The sequence below is a fragment of the Diceros bicornis genome, chromosome 22, assembly GCF_020826845.1.
Source record: "Diceros bicornis minor isolate mBicDic1 chromosome 22, mDicBic1.mat.cur, whole genome shotgun sequence".
Classification (NCBI taxonomy): Eukaryota; Metazoa; Chordata; class Mammalia; order Perissodactyla; family Rhinocerotidae; genus Diceros; species Diceros bicornis.
Window position 1 is genome coordinate 11,262,620 of NC_080761.1, and position 19,289 is coordinate 11,281,908.

The 19,289-nt window shown below is 44.5% G+C and overlaps 1 protein-coding gene across 1 annotated transcript in view; it reads left to right on the forward strand.

The window, feature by feature from the left end:
- The first annotated feature begins 1,800 nt into the window (after positions 1 to 1,800).
- FRMD3 (FERM domain containing 3) overlaps positions 1,801 to 19,289 on the forward strand; it is a 275,763-nt gene continuing 258,274 nt past the window's right edge. The window contains exon 1 of the mRNA XM_058565583.1: positions 1,801 to 2,109. Coding sequence (XP_058421566.1) covers positions 1,963 to 2,109 — 147 coding nt within the window. The 5' untranslated portion in view covers positions 1,801 to 1,962. The remainder of the gene's footprint in view (positions 2,110 to 19,289) is intronic.

Below are 19,289 nucleotides of genomic sequence, written 5' to 3' on the forward strand. Positions count from 1 at the left end.
GATGAGTCAACCCCCATTGCAGTTTCAAACTGGAGTGGGATAGTCTTATCACTGCTACCTCGTATATGCATATGGGGTTTTCAGATTACAGACTAACCTTCCCTCCACTGGCCTTGTCTTATCCTGCTTCTCAGGCACCTGTGAGATGGCAGAACAAGCACAAATGTGCTCGCCTTGGAAGTTGAGAAAAGAAATGAAGAGACTTTCCCAGGACCCCTAGGTTTGGCCAGTAGCTGGGCCAAGAATCAAATCCACATCTTCCCAGAACTCCACGGTGACCTCCCTGTCAGGTCCTGCGCTAACACTCACCTGCCAGGGCAAGACTACACATGGAAGCTCACATACTATTATCTACACATTTAAATGCAACAATCAAGACATCAACTGTTAAATAAAATATACTCTATCCTCCCATCTTGATAAATTGTCATAGTTTGGAGTCTCCAGAAGCAGATACTGAGACTGAGTTGGCCTGTGGGGTATTTACTAGTAATTAACACAAGGAGGAAGTAAGTAGGCAGAGGGAGATGTCTGTCCCATTGCAATGCAGGCCCCACCAAGCCTCAGCTGATCCCACGGCATGTCCCAGAGCATATATGGCTCCTCCGAGTGCACCAAGATTGGGTGAAATGGCTGGGCCACCTCTCCCCCAGCCCCAGGACAGGGCATGCCTTTGAAGAGGGGGCTTTCTGCAGCTGCAGCAAGAGCTGAGAGCAGGGCGACAAGTTCCTCCTCTAACAAATACTCCGTAATAATGACCTGTTCAGCTCAGGAAGGGCAGCGGGGCGAGAAGCCCCCTTTCGCTTCCTATCCTGGACGTCCCAGCCCCATGTCCAACCTCTGATCACCTGCCTCCACAGCCGCCCCTTGGCTCCCCATTGGGCCTATGGGCCCATCACACAGGGGCTTGAGCCACCCTGGGGAAGACAGAGGGGCAGGAGATCCCCTGCCCCCAACATCCTGGAAGCGGGCAGGGAGTTCCAGAGTCCCCAGTACCCAGAGACTTGTCTAAAACGGGACAGTGCACATCTGGATTCCTCCGCAAGGGGGAGCAGGAGAAAGCTTCCTAAAGGGGGAGGGGCAGGATAGGGACCCTCTTGCTGGGATCTAAGGTACCACTACCAAAGATCTTACAGAGATGTTGGGAGACATAAACGAGAAATTGGTTTAAGAAGGCTCCGAAATTCTTAGAGAAGGAGATTGACTCGGGTTAGTATTAAATACAGGCTTTAAAAAAATCCCCATGAGTACCAGAGATTGTTGTTGCCATTAGCCGTATTCCTGGTGTAGCCCTGCCACGGATTCATGTCCCTCTCGGGGGTTCGCCCCTGGTCCAACAATCCTCTCCCGCGGTGGAATCCTCCCTGCGAGTGTTGGTCAGGATCGCCCTCTAATCGCGCCCGCGGCCAGGCCCCTGGGGCCGAGACGAGCAGGGCGCTCTTGGACGCGTGGGGGAGCCCGGGCAGGGATGAGCGCGACCGGGAGCCAGAGGAATCGCGGCCGGAGAGGGAGGAGGCCGGGCCCAGCCTGACGCAGCGGCGGAGGAGCAGGCCACCGCCGGGGCGCCCGGGCCACCGGTGCCAGCCGTCCCTCCGCCTTCTCCTCTCGCTGCTCCGCACTCGTGGGAGTGAGTGCGTCGCGTGCCTGCCGGTCACGGGGTCGGGGCATCGTGGGCCAGCGAGCCCGGGCGGAGGGAGGCGCAGGAGCGCGCGCGACGGGCGGAGGCGGGGAAAGCAGCGGGCGAGGCGGAGGCAAGGGAGGAGGAGGGAGAGCGAGGGAGGGACCCGCCTGCCGCGCCCCAGCTGCCCAGCATGTGTGGCCGCAGGCGCCCGTCTCCGCTGCTGTCCCGGGGCTGAGCCGCTCCTGGGTGTCCGGGACGGTGCGTGCGCGAGGGTGTGTGTCCGCGCGGACCAGCGCCGCGCCGGCCCCGAGGCTCCGGCTCGCTCCTCCGGGCCGCGGTGCATGTTCGCCTCCTGCCACTGTGTGCCGAGAGGCAGGAGGACCATGAAAATGATCCACTTTCGGAGCTCCAGCATCAAATCGCTCAGCCAAGAGATGAAATGCACCATCCGGCTGCTGGACGACTCGGAGATCTGCTGCCACATCCAGGTGCCGGCGGCGCGGGGCGAGGGAGCCTGGGACGCGCCGGGGGCAGGGCGGGACCGAGGGGCCTCTGAAGGTGGGCGTGCGCAGGCAGGGGCGAGGAACCCGCTCTGGCGCCTACTAGAAAGCCAGATTTCGTTTCCTCCGCCCTCTGAGGCTGGGAGCCTCACCCACCGATGGGGGCACTGTCCCGGGCAGGCGCCAAGTGCCTGTTATCCGCGCCCGGGCCCCTTCCCCTGGCGTGCACGCTGCGCGCACTTCTCGCTGCGCCCAGGCTGGGGACGCGGAGCAGCTGTCTTCTGGGGAACTCGAATCCTTCTGTCCCCTACCCCGCCAGGAAATGGGAGCTCCTAGAGCCCAGAGGGGCACCTGCATGTCGCCCACTCTTCCTTCCTCCCTTTCTCCAGGTGGAGAAGTCATGCACCAGCCTGGGTTCATTCAGTTCTCTCTCTAGCGCTGGGGCTCCAAAGGTGCCCTCAGACCCAGAGACCCGCTCCCGCTCCTTGTTGCCCCCCTGCCCATGCCCCTTACTTCGTGTGGGGCGGCGGCGAAGTTTCCTGGAGGTGAGAGAGGCCAGGCAGCCCAGAGCTCCAGCCTTGAGGGATGGGGCGCGCGCTGCGCGAAACTGCAGCTACCTCAGAAGGAATCCTATGAAATCCGAGTGTTTCAGAGAAAGGAAAAGGGCTGAGAGACTGACAGGGAGGGAGCCCTGCAGGACCTGAAGCGTCCCTTGGATTATTGGTGGACATTCACTCCCGTCCAAGTTGGAGAAGGGAGAGTTGTTTGGGCAAAGGCAATTTTGCTGGCAGCCCCATCCTCCTGTAGTAAGTGCCTTTGTGTTTGCAGGAGATCTGGTGTGAGCTGCAAGGGCATGTGTGTTCATGCATGTGTGGGTGTGCATGTGTGCACTGTCGGTGCGTGGGTGTGTAGGCTGGTGTGTGCCCTCTGCCATGCCCCACTCGGTGCGCACAATCTGGAAAGGTCGTGTCAGGACTCAGCACTATTAGCTTCTGACTTTTAAATCTATTTACTTATTTATCTCGGGGATTTTCTCTTCTCACCTACCCCAAGGCTTGAAGCTCCAGGATTGAGCTGTTTTGTAAATACAGGGCACCCTGCCCTGTCTTGTGAGAAGTGAAGGGGGGCTGCGTCTCTCTGTGGCAGGAATCCCTCTCTGGGCTGTGTTAACCAAGAATGAATGAATTAATGAATGATTTTTTCTTTTTTTTTTGCTGGTAGGAGTTTGTGATGGGGGACAGTGGCAACTAATTTGTAAGTTGACAGCTGGACAAGTTTCAAGGCAGGAACTGGTGCCCTATGACCTCCCAGGGAAGTAGGCTCCCACTGAATTTTCTGGAGGATCTTGCATTTCATTCTAGCTAAACCTAATAAAAGGATTAGCAGGATAGGCAGTTTTTCTGCAGCCACAGGGTTGCACAGAAACATTTGGCATGTACTGTCTTGTGTTCCAGAGAGAGTGGTTTGTGCTCTTCGCTTTAAGTCCTAAAGTGCATGTCCAAGTCCTTTAATCCATCCTGAATATGTCGATAATGAGGGGCCAGTGCAGGCAGTGGGGCTGTGGGGTTCTCCTCTGCTCTCTCAGCCATCTGTCTGCCCTGTCCTGGCCCACTTGGAGTGGGCACCACTGGTTTTTTCCCCTTTCCGGACTAAGTTTTCCTTAGAATAGATAAGTCGCCCCCAATGACATGTATTTGTTGTCTGGTATTCTGGGAAACAGTAAATTGTGCCAATCCAATAACAGTTTGGAAAGTTAGAGTTTGTATGGCCCAACTGTTGCCAAAGAGGTTAAAATGCTATGTTCCAAAACGTTGATTTTGGCATTGCTGAAAAAAAAAATCAGATGTTTCATTTTGTGGCACATGTTTTTCTGCCCCTTCTGCCCCTAAATGGTAATTATCATTTAACCAATTAAAATGATTTAAACGATTTTTATTTTGATAATTTTGGACCTTATGCCTTCCTAGAGTATTCCATCCCCAGGAGTTGAAATTGCACTTCTGGGTGTAAAGTCACAAAAAACTTTCCATTTGTTTAGAGTGAGAAGAAAATGATTTTTTTTAAAAAAGAAGCTTTTGAAGTCATCAGTGCATGCCCTGGGGATTCCATCTGTCTTTCCTTCCTTCCTTCCTTGCCTTTTTCCTCCATTCCAGGGAATCGGAAAGTTAAAGGGGTGTATGGAATGTCACATAGAGTCACACGCATCCTCCCTCCATAAACTGCACAAAATGTGGGGTATGGATTTTTGTTTGAAAAACAATAGCTTTTAGATGTTCTTTTTCCAAATTATGTAATTGTGTTGGTATTTTGGCAAAAAAAAACTCTCCAACAAACAACCTAATGGCCAGTTTCAGCAGCCTGATGGCCATTCCCAGTAGGAGATTCCAAAAGTCACTTACTCTTTTTTCACAGTGTCTAGGATTCCTACCCATCATGTCATTTGTGTGTGAATGTTTAGGCAGGGTGGTAGAGAAATTCCAAATGAACAGGGAACAAAAGGAGAGTCTGGGGCACTAGACAGAGGTCTGGGGAAGGGAAGCAGTTGCTTCCTACTGAGCTTTTCCAACTGAGCCAACCCTTGAGTCTGGAGAAGGTAGAAAGACATGGTTTAGCTCTAACCTCTTTCCTTCAGTCTTGCTGTTTCAAGTAGAGTGGAGTCCTAGCCATCTTCTCCATCTGTCCACTTTTTTAGACGCCAGCATGGTATTCACAAGTCCTTCTAATGAACTTGCTATTTTTAATGCTGACTTTTATTGAGTAAAATCAAGACTTTTCACATTATTCATTCTTCAGCAAAGCCTGGTACACATAGTTGGTATTGTTGGAATTGGCTGCAAATTTGGATTTGGATTTGAGCAGAAATCGTAGCATAGTCTTAGCACATAGTAGGCACTCAGTAAATTTTTATACATGTAGATTAACCTCCTTTCTAGACTGTCAAATCCATGAGTTTAGCAACATTTTGTTGTTGTCATTGTTCATCAAGGAGTCTCCAATACCTAGATTAGTACCTGGCATATAGTTTGTGCTCAATAAACACTTGCTGAATGAAAGAGTGCCCAATGTTTAGTCTAGCTCATTACCTATCAACATGAGGGTGGCATGAAAACATTAGATTGAGAATCAGGAGATGTGTGGTTTAGTTACGTTACCAACCAGTTGAGTGACATTGATTGAGTCATTTGACATTTGGACTCAATGTTTCTTCTTTTGTAAAATAAAGGAATTGGGTAGATGGATGGCTCCAGTTTAAAAAGTCTATGGTTTATTACCTAAAACCAATTACATCTGAGTAAAACATTGCTATTGACAGAGTAGTTGTATACACATTATCTCATGTGATTTTCAGGACTCTTCTGTGTTATTTCCATTTTATCAATGTTACTGTGTTACTGAGTGTTATTTGAGTCTTACAGATATGAAAAATGAGATTCAGAGAGATTAAGCAATTTGGGTCACCTGGAAAGTAAGTGAATCAGAACCCAGGTCATTTGACTCGAAATCCAGAGTTTCTTCTCTGTAGCACTTCCTCTTGAGACTTGAGAGTTAGAATGCTTTTGTCTGCAAGTAAGACAGTTGTCCAGCTAAAGTGGCTTAAATAATAAGGACACTTATTATCTTACCTAAAGAGAAGTCCAAGGTAGGGCAGCTTCCGGGTTGTTCAGCAGCTCTTTAGCGACGCGAGCGCTTTCCACCTTTCCTCTCTGCCATCCTCAGCACACCAGCTATGTCACTGTAGTCATCATGATCATAAGGTGGCTGCAGTAATTCTGGACATCAGTAGGCACTACCACATCCACCATATAAAAGGTGGTATTTCCTCATGCATTTCTTTTAATCATGAAGGAACACCTTTTCTAGAGGCCCCCATAAACCTTTTCATTGGATCCCATTGACCAGGATTGGGTCATAAGCCCGTGCCCTAGCGGCAAAAGAATCTAGGAAGGTGTGCATCCAGTGTCTTCACGCTTCACTTTCTATAATGGGAGATCGGCTTTGCCATTATGGAAGGAATAGAGAGGTGTGTGTGTTTGTGTCTGTGGCGTGGGGTGGGGGTGGCTGTTGGCTGAGCAAGCAGTGGTGTCTTTCAGAATAGGTCAAATTGAGTTATAATTATTGTTACAATAAAACTGTCAGGAGAGTTTAGTAAGAAGTTATCTAAACCCTGGCTGATTTCAGGCAATCTTTGTACAATCAAATTCCAGAATAAGAGAAATTATTGGATAATTCCCCATAGTTTGTGTTGCTACATATCAGTTCAGTCCTTACTGAACTGGTGGGTTCTAGGGGCTACACGCCATCTAGTATAAAGCAGGCACCTCCACTCTTGTTGCAGTGGCAGCCTGGCAAAGTGGCTGCGAGCTTGTGTTCTGGAGCACTACTTGCTTGGGTTTGAACTCTAGCTCTGTCATGGACCAGCCAGGTGATTTTGGGCAAGTCACTCTACCTCTTTGCACCTCAGTTTCCTCATCTGTAAAGTGGGGATAATAATGGCACAGACCTCATGGGCTTGTTGTAAGGATTAAAAGTGGAATATTTGTCAAGTGCTTAGTACCTGGCCCATAGTAAGAGCGGAAAAAATATTGACTGTTATCTTAATATTATGTGAAGGTACATTAGAGGTAATCCTAAGTAGTGGGAGGCTTTGACCTAGAATCTGTTTTTAAGCCCAAACTCCATCACTTTCTGATTGAGCAAGATCTGAAGCAAGTCACTGGGCCTCCTGTCTTTCATCTGTAAAATGGGCACAATAATTCTTCAACTGCTGTCTTCCACTGGGTTTTGAGATGGTGTGTGTAAAAGCATGTTGTAACTGTCAAAACATCACACAAATGTAGAGTACTTTCAATTTAGTTTTTTAAAAAAGGGAGTAGTTTACTGCTCCCTGAGTTTCTTATCTGTTGGAACAGGAAGGGATGGTCACATGCAGACATACATATGTGCTAAATATCAGGCGCCATGAGAATCTTGCTGTGAAATCCAAGCAGATTCCAGCTGACAGCCACACCTTTTCTGCTGGAAGAACAATCCCACACTTTTCTCTATCAAACTCATCTAGAAAGCCATTCAGAGTCCCCTGAAAATCAGACACAAAAGGAATAGAAGGGAGAGACAGTTTGTTGAATACCATGGCCCAGCTCTGATGTTTTTAGGCCTAGATTACACGTGCCAGCTCTTTGTATTAAGTATATTCTGAAAACAACTAATGTTATTTCAATGGTCTGCTAAGATCTTCTCTCCTTATGTCCTCAAAGCAAAGGCAAAGTGTATTGACTGCAGGAAAATGCAATACTGTTAGCTCCACATCAGTTGGACAGTATATCAGCTGGATGTGTTTAACTTCATCTAGCAAATTCTAATTCAAACTAGCTTTAACACTAAGGACATTTACTGGCTCATACATCCAGAAGTCCTGAGTTAAGGTCTTAATTCAAGGAACGCCCTGCCTTTTGTGATGGCTTTATCCTCGAACTGCTATTGAAATGGTTATAGTAGTTCCAATTCTCACATTTTCATAGGCTGTCCTCCAGAGGAAGAGAGAAACCTCTTCCAACTCTGCATTCCAACCAAATTCCTGCAGTCATTCTGATCAGACCTCCTAGGACTAGTGCCCAACACTGAACCAGTGACTGTAGTCAGTGGAAGGGAATGGACTGATTAGCTTAAGGTGACCAGAGCCTGACCCTGGGACTCAGGGTGGGGTCAACTTCCCTCCTGGTGGTGGTCTGCAAGGGGTAGGGGTCAATATCTAAAATCAAGGCCCTCTTCAGAAGGAGGAAGGGGAAGAGGGAAATGACTTGTAGGACGAAAACCCCCAATACCTAGTCTAGATGCTTTGTCTGGGTCAGTGGTTCTCAAAGTTTGTTCCGAGGACTCCTGGAAGTCCCTTTTTAGGGGGTCTATGAGGTTCCAAGTATTTTCAAAATACTAAGATGTTGTTTGCCTTTATTGGGTAACAGTTTTATTGAGATTTTCAACTTAAAAAGAAAACTTGTCTATTTTATCTCAAAATGAGTTTATTGAGGAATAGCCAAAAGAATTGCAACCTTGGATGTGCATGCTATGGCAAGCCACAGGCAAAAAGAAAGGTGGGGAGCTGCTTTTATAGAGGAAAAGGGGGAGTAGGGAGGGGCTGTTCTAAAGGAAAGTCCATTGGGGGAAAGTAACAGTTCAGGATGGCAACAACTTCTCATTGGCTAAGCTGCGGTGTTGAGGTTCTGATTGGCTGCGCTGTTTCCTGGTAGGAAGAGAAATCTTCCTTCTGTAGTAACTTAGTTTTACTTCCTGTCCCAGATGCAAGCCTCAGTCTCTTCCTGTTTGGTGTAATTGATGATGTATGATAGGGTGTGAGAGCTCCCCCACAGGCCTTCCCTACTCCAGTTTAGTTAAGGTTTCTTTTATTAATTTCCACAAGATATAATTCACATACCATAAAATTCACCCACTTAAAGTGTGTAATTCTAATATATTCACAGCACTGTTCAACCATCACCACAATCATTTTTAGAACATTTTCATCATCCCCAAAAGAAACCCTGTGCCCCTTAGCAGTCATAGCCTCATTTCCCCCTAACCCTCCCAGCCCTAGGAATCACGAATCTATTTTCTGTCTCTATAGATTTGTCTATTGTAGACATTTGATGAAAATGATATGGGCTTTTGTGTCTGGCTTCATTCGCTATGCATTATATTTTCAAGTTTATCCATGTTGTCGCATGTATCAGTATTTCTTTCCTTTTTATTGCTGAATAATATTTCATTGTATGGATAGATCACATTTTATCATTTCATCAGTTGATGACAATTTGGGTTGTTTTCACTTTTTGGTTACAAGTCCTTGAAATGATATCAGTTAAATAAAAAACACCCAATGTGTACATGGAAAATGTCTATATGTGTATTTGTAATTCTTAGTAGTAACTATATATGTGTATGTGTGTGTGTGTGTCACAATGTTAAGAGTAGAAGGACAAGGCCAGGCTCTGCTGTAGTAAGCATTTCCCTGTTGTACTTGCTCTCCAGCTGAATCTTGATTTTTTCAACTCTAATAAATAGATAAAGCCATGTCATACATTGAGGCCCGTCTTTTGATTATAGAAAATGTACAGCAACAATGCATTCAGTGTGTAAAATGTAAACCACTTGAATGAGGTCTGTTAGTCACTTGAATTCTTAAGTTATTATTCTTTTTCTAAGTAGCATTTTGGGAAAACTTAAAAACGTTGCAGGAATGGAAATATCAGAATTTGTCCCGTGGAGAACCTAATATGAGATTCACATGTGAGAGGGACAGGCATTCAGTAGAGAGCATGATATTCTTCTGGTTCCCCCTTTGTGTGGTTAGGGACTCAAGTTGCTCCTTCTATGAAGTATCAGAGAGCCAGATGGGAAGTCCAGAGATGGGGAGAAAAAAGGGATTATGATCAGGAGCCATTTGGGCAGGTTTTGCAAATGAGGCTTGAACTTGCTTCAGGCTACAGGGAGTCAGTGTTCAGCTCTGGGAGGGATGTGTAAGTGCTTCTCAGCCTCTGATGTTCGTGTGGATCTTCTGTGCTCTTGTTAAAATGCATATTCTGATTCGGGAGGTCTTGAGGAGGACCCTGAAATTTGGCATTTCTGATGAGCTTTCAGAGAATGCTGATGCTGCTGGTCTGTGGACCACGCTTGGAATAGTAAGGCGTTAGTGAAATTCATCTGTCTCATAATAATATTATTAATTTCCTTGAATGTGGGGACTTTTTGGCCCTTATCTCCCTTGATAATGCCTCACCCAGCACATTTCCCTCAGTAGATGTTCAGTGAATGTTTGAGCAAGTGAGTGAATAAAATCCATCCTGTGGCTAAGACAGATAGACTGAAATGCTGATTAGGTACTGATGCTGGGGGTAGAATGGTTCCTTTTAACTCCCCGCCCCACCCCACCCCAGCTGAATCAAGAGATTGTTTTTTAAACAGGATTTCCTGTGATGGCCAATCTGATGAAGTGTTGAAGGTCTGTGAGAGCACATGGGGGTCATGATTAACAAGAGACTTTTTCTCCCTCTGGGCCACACTTCCCACTCTTGCTTTCTATATCCTGGACTCTTGGTGGCATTGCAGAGGAACTCTGGCAACTTCTTGGCACAAAGAAATCATTGTGTATAAGCCAGCAGTGCCTGGAAGCTCCCAGAGGCATAGGGGGCCCAGCTGTTCTTACTTGCAGAAGTGACCCCAAGGGGCTGTGACCCCATAGGACAGTGGAAAATGCATTCGAGGTGTCACATAAGCTCTGGAGCTGTTTGCTTTGGTGACTTTCCCTGAAGGTACAGGAGGAAAACAAGAGGAACACTGTAGAAAAAAATGAAGCTTGTTTTGAAAAGGAAAAACAGGGCTAGCCCCTGGTGGCGTAGTGGTTAAGTTCGATGCACTGCTTTGGTGGCCCAGGTTTGGTTCCCAGGTGTGGACCAATACCACTCGTCTATCAGTGGCCATGCTGCGGTGGCGGCTCATGTACCAAAAAAAGAGGAAGATTGGCAGCGGATGTTACCTCAGGGCAAATCTTCCTCAGCAACTAAATAACTAAGTAGATAAATAAATAAGTAAAAAGGAAGAACATTTGTATAGATCAAGCAATTACGTTTTTCAAAAGTGAATTAGTAAAGTTTTTTGAAATAACATCAATCTTATTCGATAAACATTTTAAAAATATCTTCTTTATGCCATACACAGAGCTTTCAGAGATAAAAAGAAAATAAAATCACTCATCAAGGGGCTCACGTCAGTTGGGGGAAGAGAGACAAGATAGTGACGCGAGGACAAAATGACAGATGCAGGGGCAGGTCTATGCAGGTGGAGGACCAAGAGGAGGCATCTGTAGCAGACTGGGGCATCAATAGTATCTCTGGTAGAGATGAAAATTGATTAACAGTGAAAGGACAAGTGGAAGCTAACTCTCTGAAGAAGGGGAAAAAGGCATTCCATGCCAGGTGATCCTCTGCTTGGTACAAAACCCTGGGTGTGAAATGGTATGATTAGCCATGGAAATGAAGGAATGGAGAATCAGGGATTAGTCCCAGGTGGTTGGTTTCAGTGACAGGGGTGATGGCCATGCCACTCCAGGCAGGGCAGGATTGGCCACATTATTTTTAGGGCCCAGTGCAAAATAAAAATATGGGGCCCCTTGTTAAAAAATTATTAAGAATTCAAGATCACAACAGCAGACTGTTGAACCAAGTATAGGGCCCTTCTAAACATGGTGCCTGTGCAAATGCACAGGTCACACACCCATGAAGCTAGCTCTGAGCAGCTAGAAAAAAGCAGAAGGAGATGGGGGGAGGAGAAGATGAGTTCCATTTGGGGCATGTTGACTTTGAGGTGTCTCTAGGGTATCCGAGTGGAGAATTCCCAGCAGACAGTCGGAAATAAGGAATGAAAGTCAGCAGAGCCATCTGGCATGGAGACACAGATAGAGTCCTTAGGGTTCATGCAAGAGGCGGTCGAAACTATGTGGTATGAACAAAACCATCATGACAGGTCTTCCCTTGTTGTCTGTGTTTCTGCTTGGGGCATCCTTATAGACCAAACCAATGGATTATGAGCTCTGGAATTCTTTCCTAGAGTACTTGATCATTTTTCCTTTTGTTAGGCAGCTCTGACCTGAACAAGAGCTTCTCCGTTTTCTTCTGCAAATAAGGCAGCCAAATAGAGTTATCAGTGGAAAAGCATTTTCCTGCTCTTAATCCTCTTTTCCCAGCTAACTAACAAATGAAAAAGTCCTCTCTCAGCTTTAAGGTTCTGAGTTAGAAAGCATAAGATTTTCACTCTAGGGAAGCTGATCTTTGAGACAAAGTTATGAACATTAAATAGAGGAAACATTAAAAATTCTCTCAATATGGCTCCAAATTAAACGTGTTGTATGACGAACAGCTTTGCAAGTTAAGCTGCAATAATTTATCTTTTATTTAATATTTATTTATATCTTAGATATCTTCTCTGGCAAATTTTGTTTTCTATTTGATATCCAGGGGGTTATTTGAATATTAATTAAAGTAAATTCAAGTTCTGTAAAATTGCTCAAAGAAGTAATCTAATATTAGTAATGTAATGATCTGGATCTTAGATGTGCAATAGAGTTTTGTCTGAATATATCTATGTACTATGCTAAGGTTTGAAATGTGGTTATTCTGTAGCAGGGGAAAGCAATTAGCATGTTAACAGACCAGAGTTTGGTTTCTTATCCATCACCTCAGAAGCATAATTTGTTGCTTTAGGGCACTAGGCCTTGGTGGTAAGTGTTGGTCTGGAAAGGACTGACTGAACCAGGGTCTTCACACACAAACTGAAAATTCAAACACAGTATCATTTACTAATGAATTGATAATAAAATTAAGCAGTCTTAAAAATCAGTAATAATTAGCCTTATTAATAGAAGAGAGGACCAAAACCTAATTGATAAGTTGGCTAATAATTCTTCCTTGATGTTACTAGCTGATGTTGTTTTAGGAGCTAGTCTGTATATGTATTACTGCTCATCGTTCTGAAAATAACGTGATCTGTATCTGTATGTAGGTGTCGTCTACAGTGTTACAGTAGTGTTGAGTATTTACTGGTTCCTTTATTAGCAGCATGCTTTCTTTTCACTCATAAGCCTCTTGATATCCTTGAGTTGTATGTTAACAATGTGCATTAGCTAGTTGATTACTTTGAGATCCAGAGATGTTATGTGATTTGCCTAAGCTTGCATATCTAGCTAAGTTAGGATGAGGTATGGTCTCTTGAGTTTTATGTTTGCTCCTACTATTTTAAATACTACCATTATTTTGGTTTTGAATCTTCGTTGGGAGTCTAAATGATGTAGTTCTTTTCCATTGACAACGTTTTTAATAGCACAAGGGAAAAACCATACACTGACCACATTTCTGGGTAAAGCAAGCATATTGATGTCTTAGAACTGTCATCTAAGGACAGGGTTTTAGTTCTCCTCTACTTTCTTTTAGTCAATATGTGGCTCAATATATATCCAAATGATAATTGCACTCGAGTTATCATGTATTTGTGAATATCTTGCCATCTAACATAACTAGATAATTGGAAGATATAGTCCTTTTCCCTTTACACGTTTGCCATGGTACAGACATTGTTTGTAGTTTGAAATTTCAAATTAACTCCCAAGAAATTGCAAAGAAAAAAAGAGAAAGGATGATGTCAATAAAATTTTCTATCTATTGTCTATGGTAATTAACCTTTTAGTTTTGAGGTTGACTCTGGAAGTGGAAATTTAGCAATCCTAGACCACGGTATTTGGAGGACTTCGAGAAAAATATGAATACGATTTGGTGAGGCACTAGCTACATCCTTGTCAGGGTCTCTTTGTTTTGAAGGCACAGGCAGAGTGTAATAAAATCTCTGGAGTCAGGAGTGGAAAAAACACTTCATACCACCTGGAGCCTTGTCAAGGATAACCTCACCTCCTGTGTCCCAAACCTCAAGGGAGATGTATTTCTGCTGAAGGGCATCATGGCACGGGGTGGGGGGCACCTTGATGACACCTTTTGTCCCCTGATTTTGAAACTTCGTTTCTCCACCAGGTGTAGATGACACCTTCTTGGTTCAGTGCTGAATAAAAGAAAAAAAAGGAGGAAGAGTTGTACAGTAATTTAAGGCAGCGTGAAGTCTGAGTTTGCAGTGCCAGCAGCGGTGTGGTAATTTGAGAATAGCAAGTTAGAAGAACAAAGCAGATTTTAATCATATGCCACAGAGAGGAAGGTGGTTCAGGTTTATCTCCAAATTGTACCTCCATTAGAGAAAGGGAGGCTTTTAATGCTATTATCCGATATTTATTGTTAAAAATTTCTTTCTTCCTTTCTGCCAGTCTTTCTTTAGTCCACTCACTGGGTGGGAAATGCCAGCCTGTTTTCCCTCAATGTATTGAGCAGTTGTTAAATATAAAACATTTTCTTGGTGGTACTGGAAATGGAGGGAGGGAGAAAGAAAAAGAGAGAGAGATTGATTTTGAGATTCAGTGTCTTTACCCTTTAGGAGTTTTTGGTCTGAAGGCAAAATTGAAGGTTAAGAAAATGTCCCCTTCCGTCTTTCTATACATCTGTCTGCCCATCCATCCATTCATCTGTCAACCCACCCACCCACTCCTCCACTCATCCATCCACCCACCTGTCCATCCATCCATCTATCCATTCAACAGACATTTATTGAGCGCATCTCTTAAGGACTGGTCTGGGTACCAGAGATACAAAGATAAATAAGAATGTGGTATTTCCCAGTCTAGTAGAGAAGACAGACACTTAAACAGATTCAAGGTTGCATCACTATGATAGAAGAACAACAGGATATTATTGGAGCACATAGAGGAGCCAACAGTACAGCTAAAGAATGGTTTGGGGGAAGGTATAACCCTCCCTTATCTCTAGTCACTCTCCTTCACAGTCACTGCTCCTCAAAAGGATATTCTTTGAAATGGATCACTGATATTTTCTCACTCACATTTAAGTGTGAATAAGAGCATCTTTAAGAACTTTGCTCTTCTTCTTACAAATATCTCAGCAAAAATTGTACCTTGCTATAAAATGTGATTTCAAGAGAAGTCACACACCCCTTCTGTTTCCTACCAGGTTTTCACCCTCAAAGTGTCTCCTATATAGAAATTCTGGAGCAGCCACTGAGGCTCCTAATCCAGCCTGGGAAGGACAGGGTACATTTTCTGGAGGAGATGATGTCTCAGATGAGGATTTTTAAAATTTTTTTTTGTGAGGAAGATCAGCCCTGAGCTAATATCTTTTGCCAATCCTCCTCCCTTTTTTTTTTTCCCTTTTTCTCCCCAAAGCCACAGTAGATAGTTGTATGTCATAGTTGCATATCCTTCTCGTTGCTGTATGTGGGATGCCGCCTCAGCACGGCGGACAAGCTGTGTGTAGGTGCACAACCGGGATCCGAACCCGGGCCACCAGTAGTGGAGCACGTGCACTTAACCACTGAACCATGGGGCTAGCCCCTGAAGATGAGTCTTAAACAAAAAGTACACATTGTCTGGGCAATAAATTGGGAGAGTGTGTTGAAAGGGGTGCAGTTAGGGAAAGAAGGGCATTCTCGCAGAAGACTCAGCACAGGCAAAGGTGTGGTGTTTGTGGGGAACTAAAAGAAATGCATTATGATTTTGTATATTACCAGAGAGGTCCATGAGGTACAGTGGGGAGTTGGCAATTACCTGCTCAGACTATGAAGATGATGGAATGGATAGTCGGAGTCTAGAAAACAACATTGACTACCGTTTACTAGGGAATAATTGAGACAATCCCACTGAGGCATGGTTTGTATGGTTCAATGAACTGAAGAACTGTTTTGCAGTGCCAGCTTGGCTACACTTCCAGAGCTAGAGGTAAGAGGGAGGCATTGGGTGTTTAATCTCAGGCTTTGAATGCCTTAGTGCTTTTTGAAAAGCACCACCCTGAGGAACACTGGAGTTTTCTAGTTCCTAGTTAAGGTTTTAAACTTTTTGTGCTATTTGGTGGTGATGGTTCCATGACCTGTGACCTTCCATGACCTCTGAGCCCGGTGATGAAGCAAGTCTTGAATTACAGATCGGGAAATTGGCAGACTTTTCCAAGACAAGCCACCCCATTAACCTGTTAGGTAATCCTGAGCTCAGCCAGGGAGGGCCTATTAACCTTGTGTCCAACAACCTTGCTATAATCTCTTATTAGTTCTAGAACTTTTTTTGTTGATTCTTTCAAATTTTCTACACAGACAATCATGTCATCTGTGAACAGTGACAGTTTTATTACTTCCTTCCCAATCTGTATGCCTTTTATTGCCTTCTGTTGCCTTTTTGCATTAGCAAGGACTTCTAGTGCAATGTTGAGAAGGAGTGGTGAGAGGGGACATCCTTGCCTTGTACCTGATCCTAGAGGGAAAGTTGTGAGTTTCTCACTGTTGAGTGTGATATGATCTGTAGGATTTTGTAGCTATTTTTTGTCAAGTTGAGAAAGTTCCCCTCTATTCCTACTTTACTGAGAGTTTTTATCATGAATGGGTATTGGATTTTGTCAGATGCTTTTTCTGCATTTATTGATATGATCATGTGATTTTTGTTTTTTGGTTTGTTGATGTGATGAATCACATTAATTGGTTTTTGAATGTCAAACCTGCCTTGCATACCTAGGATGAATCCACTTGGTTGTGGTGTGTAATTCTTTTTATACACTGTTGGATCATCTAATGGTTTAGACAAAGGAAATTAACTCCTAAAATTTGTAATTATTGATACATGAACAGCACCTCTCAAATCAGTAATTTTCCTCCATCATTTATTTTGGAGATAATATATTTTCCCTTTAATAATTATTATAGAACATATAGTAAAAGTTCAAATAATACAAAAGATTATTTAATGAAAAATAAATCATCTTCCAAACCTGACCCCAGATGTATTTCTCAGAGGTCACCAGTCTCCACAGATATTTTTGGTGCATCCTTCCAGAATTTTCTGTTTCCTTTCAGGAAACAATATTGACCATCTTTTATTAGGAATAATAACAACCCCATTGAGGTATAGTTTATATGGGCCAGAATGACCTAGAGAATTGGTTTATAGGGTTAACTTGGCTAACACTTCTAGAACTAGAGGTAAGACACGTTGGGTTTTTTGTCTCAGGCTCTGAATGCCTCCAGAAATGTTGGAGCCCACTTTATATGTACCTTTCTCTAAGCTCCTTTATTCTCTTTGGTGGGCTTGTATCTGTGCTGGATGGTTGGAAGTCACATCCGGGTTTCTTGGGATGTCCTCACTGCTTCTTCCATTGCATCATTTTATTTTCCTCCTCTGCAGTGTGACTGGAATAAATGTTCTTCCCTGTTCTCTGCTGGTCTCCATGTCTTGCAGACTTAGGATGCTTCAGAGAGGACCTTTCCTCCCAAGGGCCCTGTTTAAAATTCCACTCCCTCAGTGATGTGTGAAGAGCAGTTGGAGATGCTGAAAGACACCTGATGTTTGAGATGCCTTCCAAGGAACAGTGATTTACATAGATCCCAGAGGACCCCAGACAGTGAGAGGCAAGAAGAAAGGGGCCTGCCCTCGGGGAGGAGGAGACCAGAAAGGGAAGGCCCAGAGATTTGCTCAGTAGTGTGGGAGCGGAAAAGGTATCGGGTGCGTGTACGACCACATCGTCCCCAGGCTCACTTTTGCAGGAAGGCTTAGAAAAGTTCTGCAGTCGATCAGTTGATCAGACAGTAAGCATTTAGTAGACCACACAATTTTAATGCCCCATCACACACACACACGATCTGAATTTTCTCTCTAAAGTGACACTCCTGATCACGTTGCTCCTTGTCACTTTTCATAGCACTTATGGCTATTTATTAACTCTTTCCTTCTTTCCAGTGCGTGCTTGCTGTCTGTCTTCCTCAGCAGACTGAGGGCAGGGATACTGCTATTTCCCAGGGTCTAGAACATCCCCAGGGCCTGGGGCACCATAGGTGCTCAACATAAACATTGGTTAGCTGAAAGAATCCATACATGAACACACTTGACCAAATAATAATGACAGTGGTGACAGGGATGGCCACCATCTGTTGAGTACTTACTATGGTGCCAGCCCCCGTGCCAAGCACCTTTCCTCTCATTTCATCCTAGAAGCAGCCCTATGAAGTGGGAATTAATATCTCTGTTTTACTGGTTAGCAAAATGGACCACAGAGATGTATCCTGTCCCAAGTCACCCAGCCAGTAAGTGAGGGATGAGATTTGAACCCTGGTCTGTCCAAGACCGAGAAGTTTAACAAATTAAGGCATAATCCCTAGAGATGTAGCCTTGAGTGGTACCTTCAGAAAGGGGGCCAGCCAAAGAGCAGGTTTCTGCCTTCCAGGTGAGGGTCAGGCGGTTAGTAGCAGACCAGACACCTGCTCTTCGTGAATTGAGATGGAGACACACGCACATGCGCTCGCACACACACACACACACACGGACCTGTCAACACAGCGCCGTGGAGCGGGTTTGTCCCTGATGCAAGTTTGCTGGTTCGTGGTAGATATTTTGAGCAGTTGTGAATTATTTAGATGCTGAGGCAGAAACGCTTCCTGGGATTGAATCCTAACTGAAAATTGTGCATCAAATTAAAATCAAGAGGTTCAGCAGTTATTCATTTATTTTTTCTGTTAACGAATGGGGGAGAAAAAACCACACTTCAGCAGTCAGCCGTGTGTCTCGCCTTTTTGTTAGTCTTTCCCAGCTCTCTGGATGGCCCCTCTGTGCTTGCGAGTCTTTTTATTTTTATTATGTCATATGTTGCAAAATACCTGAGAGCCCTTTTCCCCATTCTGGGTGCCCAGAGAGCACTCAGTCTGATCATTTTCCTACCAGGAGAGCTCGAGCCGAGAGAAATAAGAGGCCTAATGAGCGTCCTGGTCCTGGCAAACTCCCTCCTTCTCTGGGCTCACCGAGCACCTCTGCCTCCCTCCTCCTCGGCTTTATGCTATTTGGGGATCACCTGAGCCTATTATGGTGAATTTATACAGCACATTATATCTTGTAAAAGGCCTCACATTCAGTTTATCGGTCATTTCCTAAGTCACTAAGGAGGGAAGGGGGAGAATCCAGAAGAATCTAGGCCCCACACCCAGGCTTAGCCTAGTGAGGTAACCTGGCCAGGGCAGAACTTTCAAGAGGAACCAGGCATCTTCTTAATGAGGGTGGGCCCTGTTCAGAGTCTCTGAGTGGGATCCTCTCACATCTATTTCTTGAACAGCTTTATTGGGATATAATACACACACCATACAAGTCACTCATTTAAAGTGTACAATATTCAGTGGTTTTCACTATATTCACAGAGTTGTGTGACCATCACCACAGTCAATTTTAGAACACTTCATCCCCTCCAAAAGAAACATCTGACCCCTTAGTTGTCACTCTCCCCAACCCCTGCATTTCTCCCGGTCCTAGGCAACCACTAATCTACTTTCTGTCTCTATAGATTTGCCTGTTCTGGACATTTGATATAAATGGTATCATATAATATGTGGTCTTTGTGACTGGTGTCTTTCAACTAGCATCTTTTCCAGGTTCCATTATGTTGTCATGTGTATCAGGACTTCATGTCTTTTTATAACAAAATAATATTCCATTGTATGGACCTACCACAATGTTTTGATCTGTTCATTGATTTGTGCACATTTGAGTT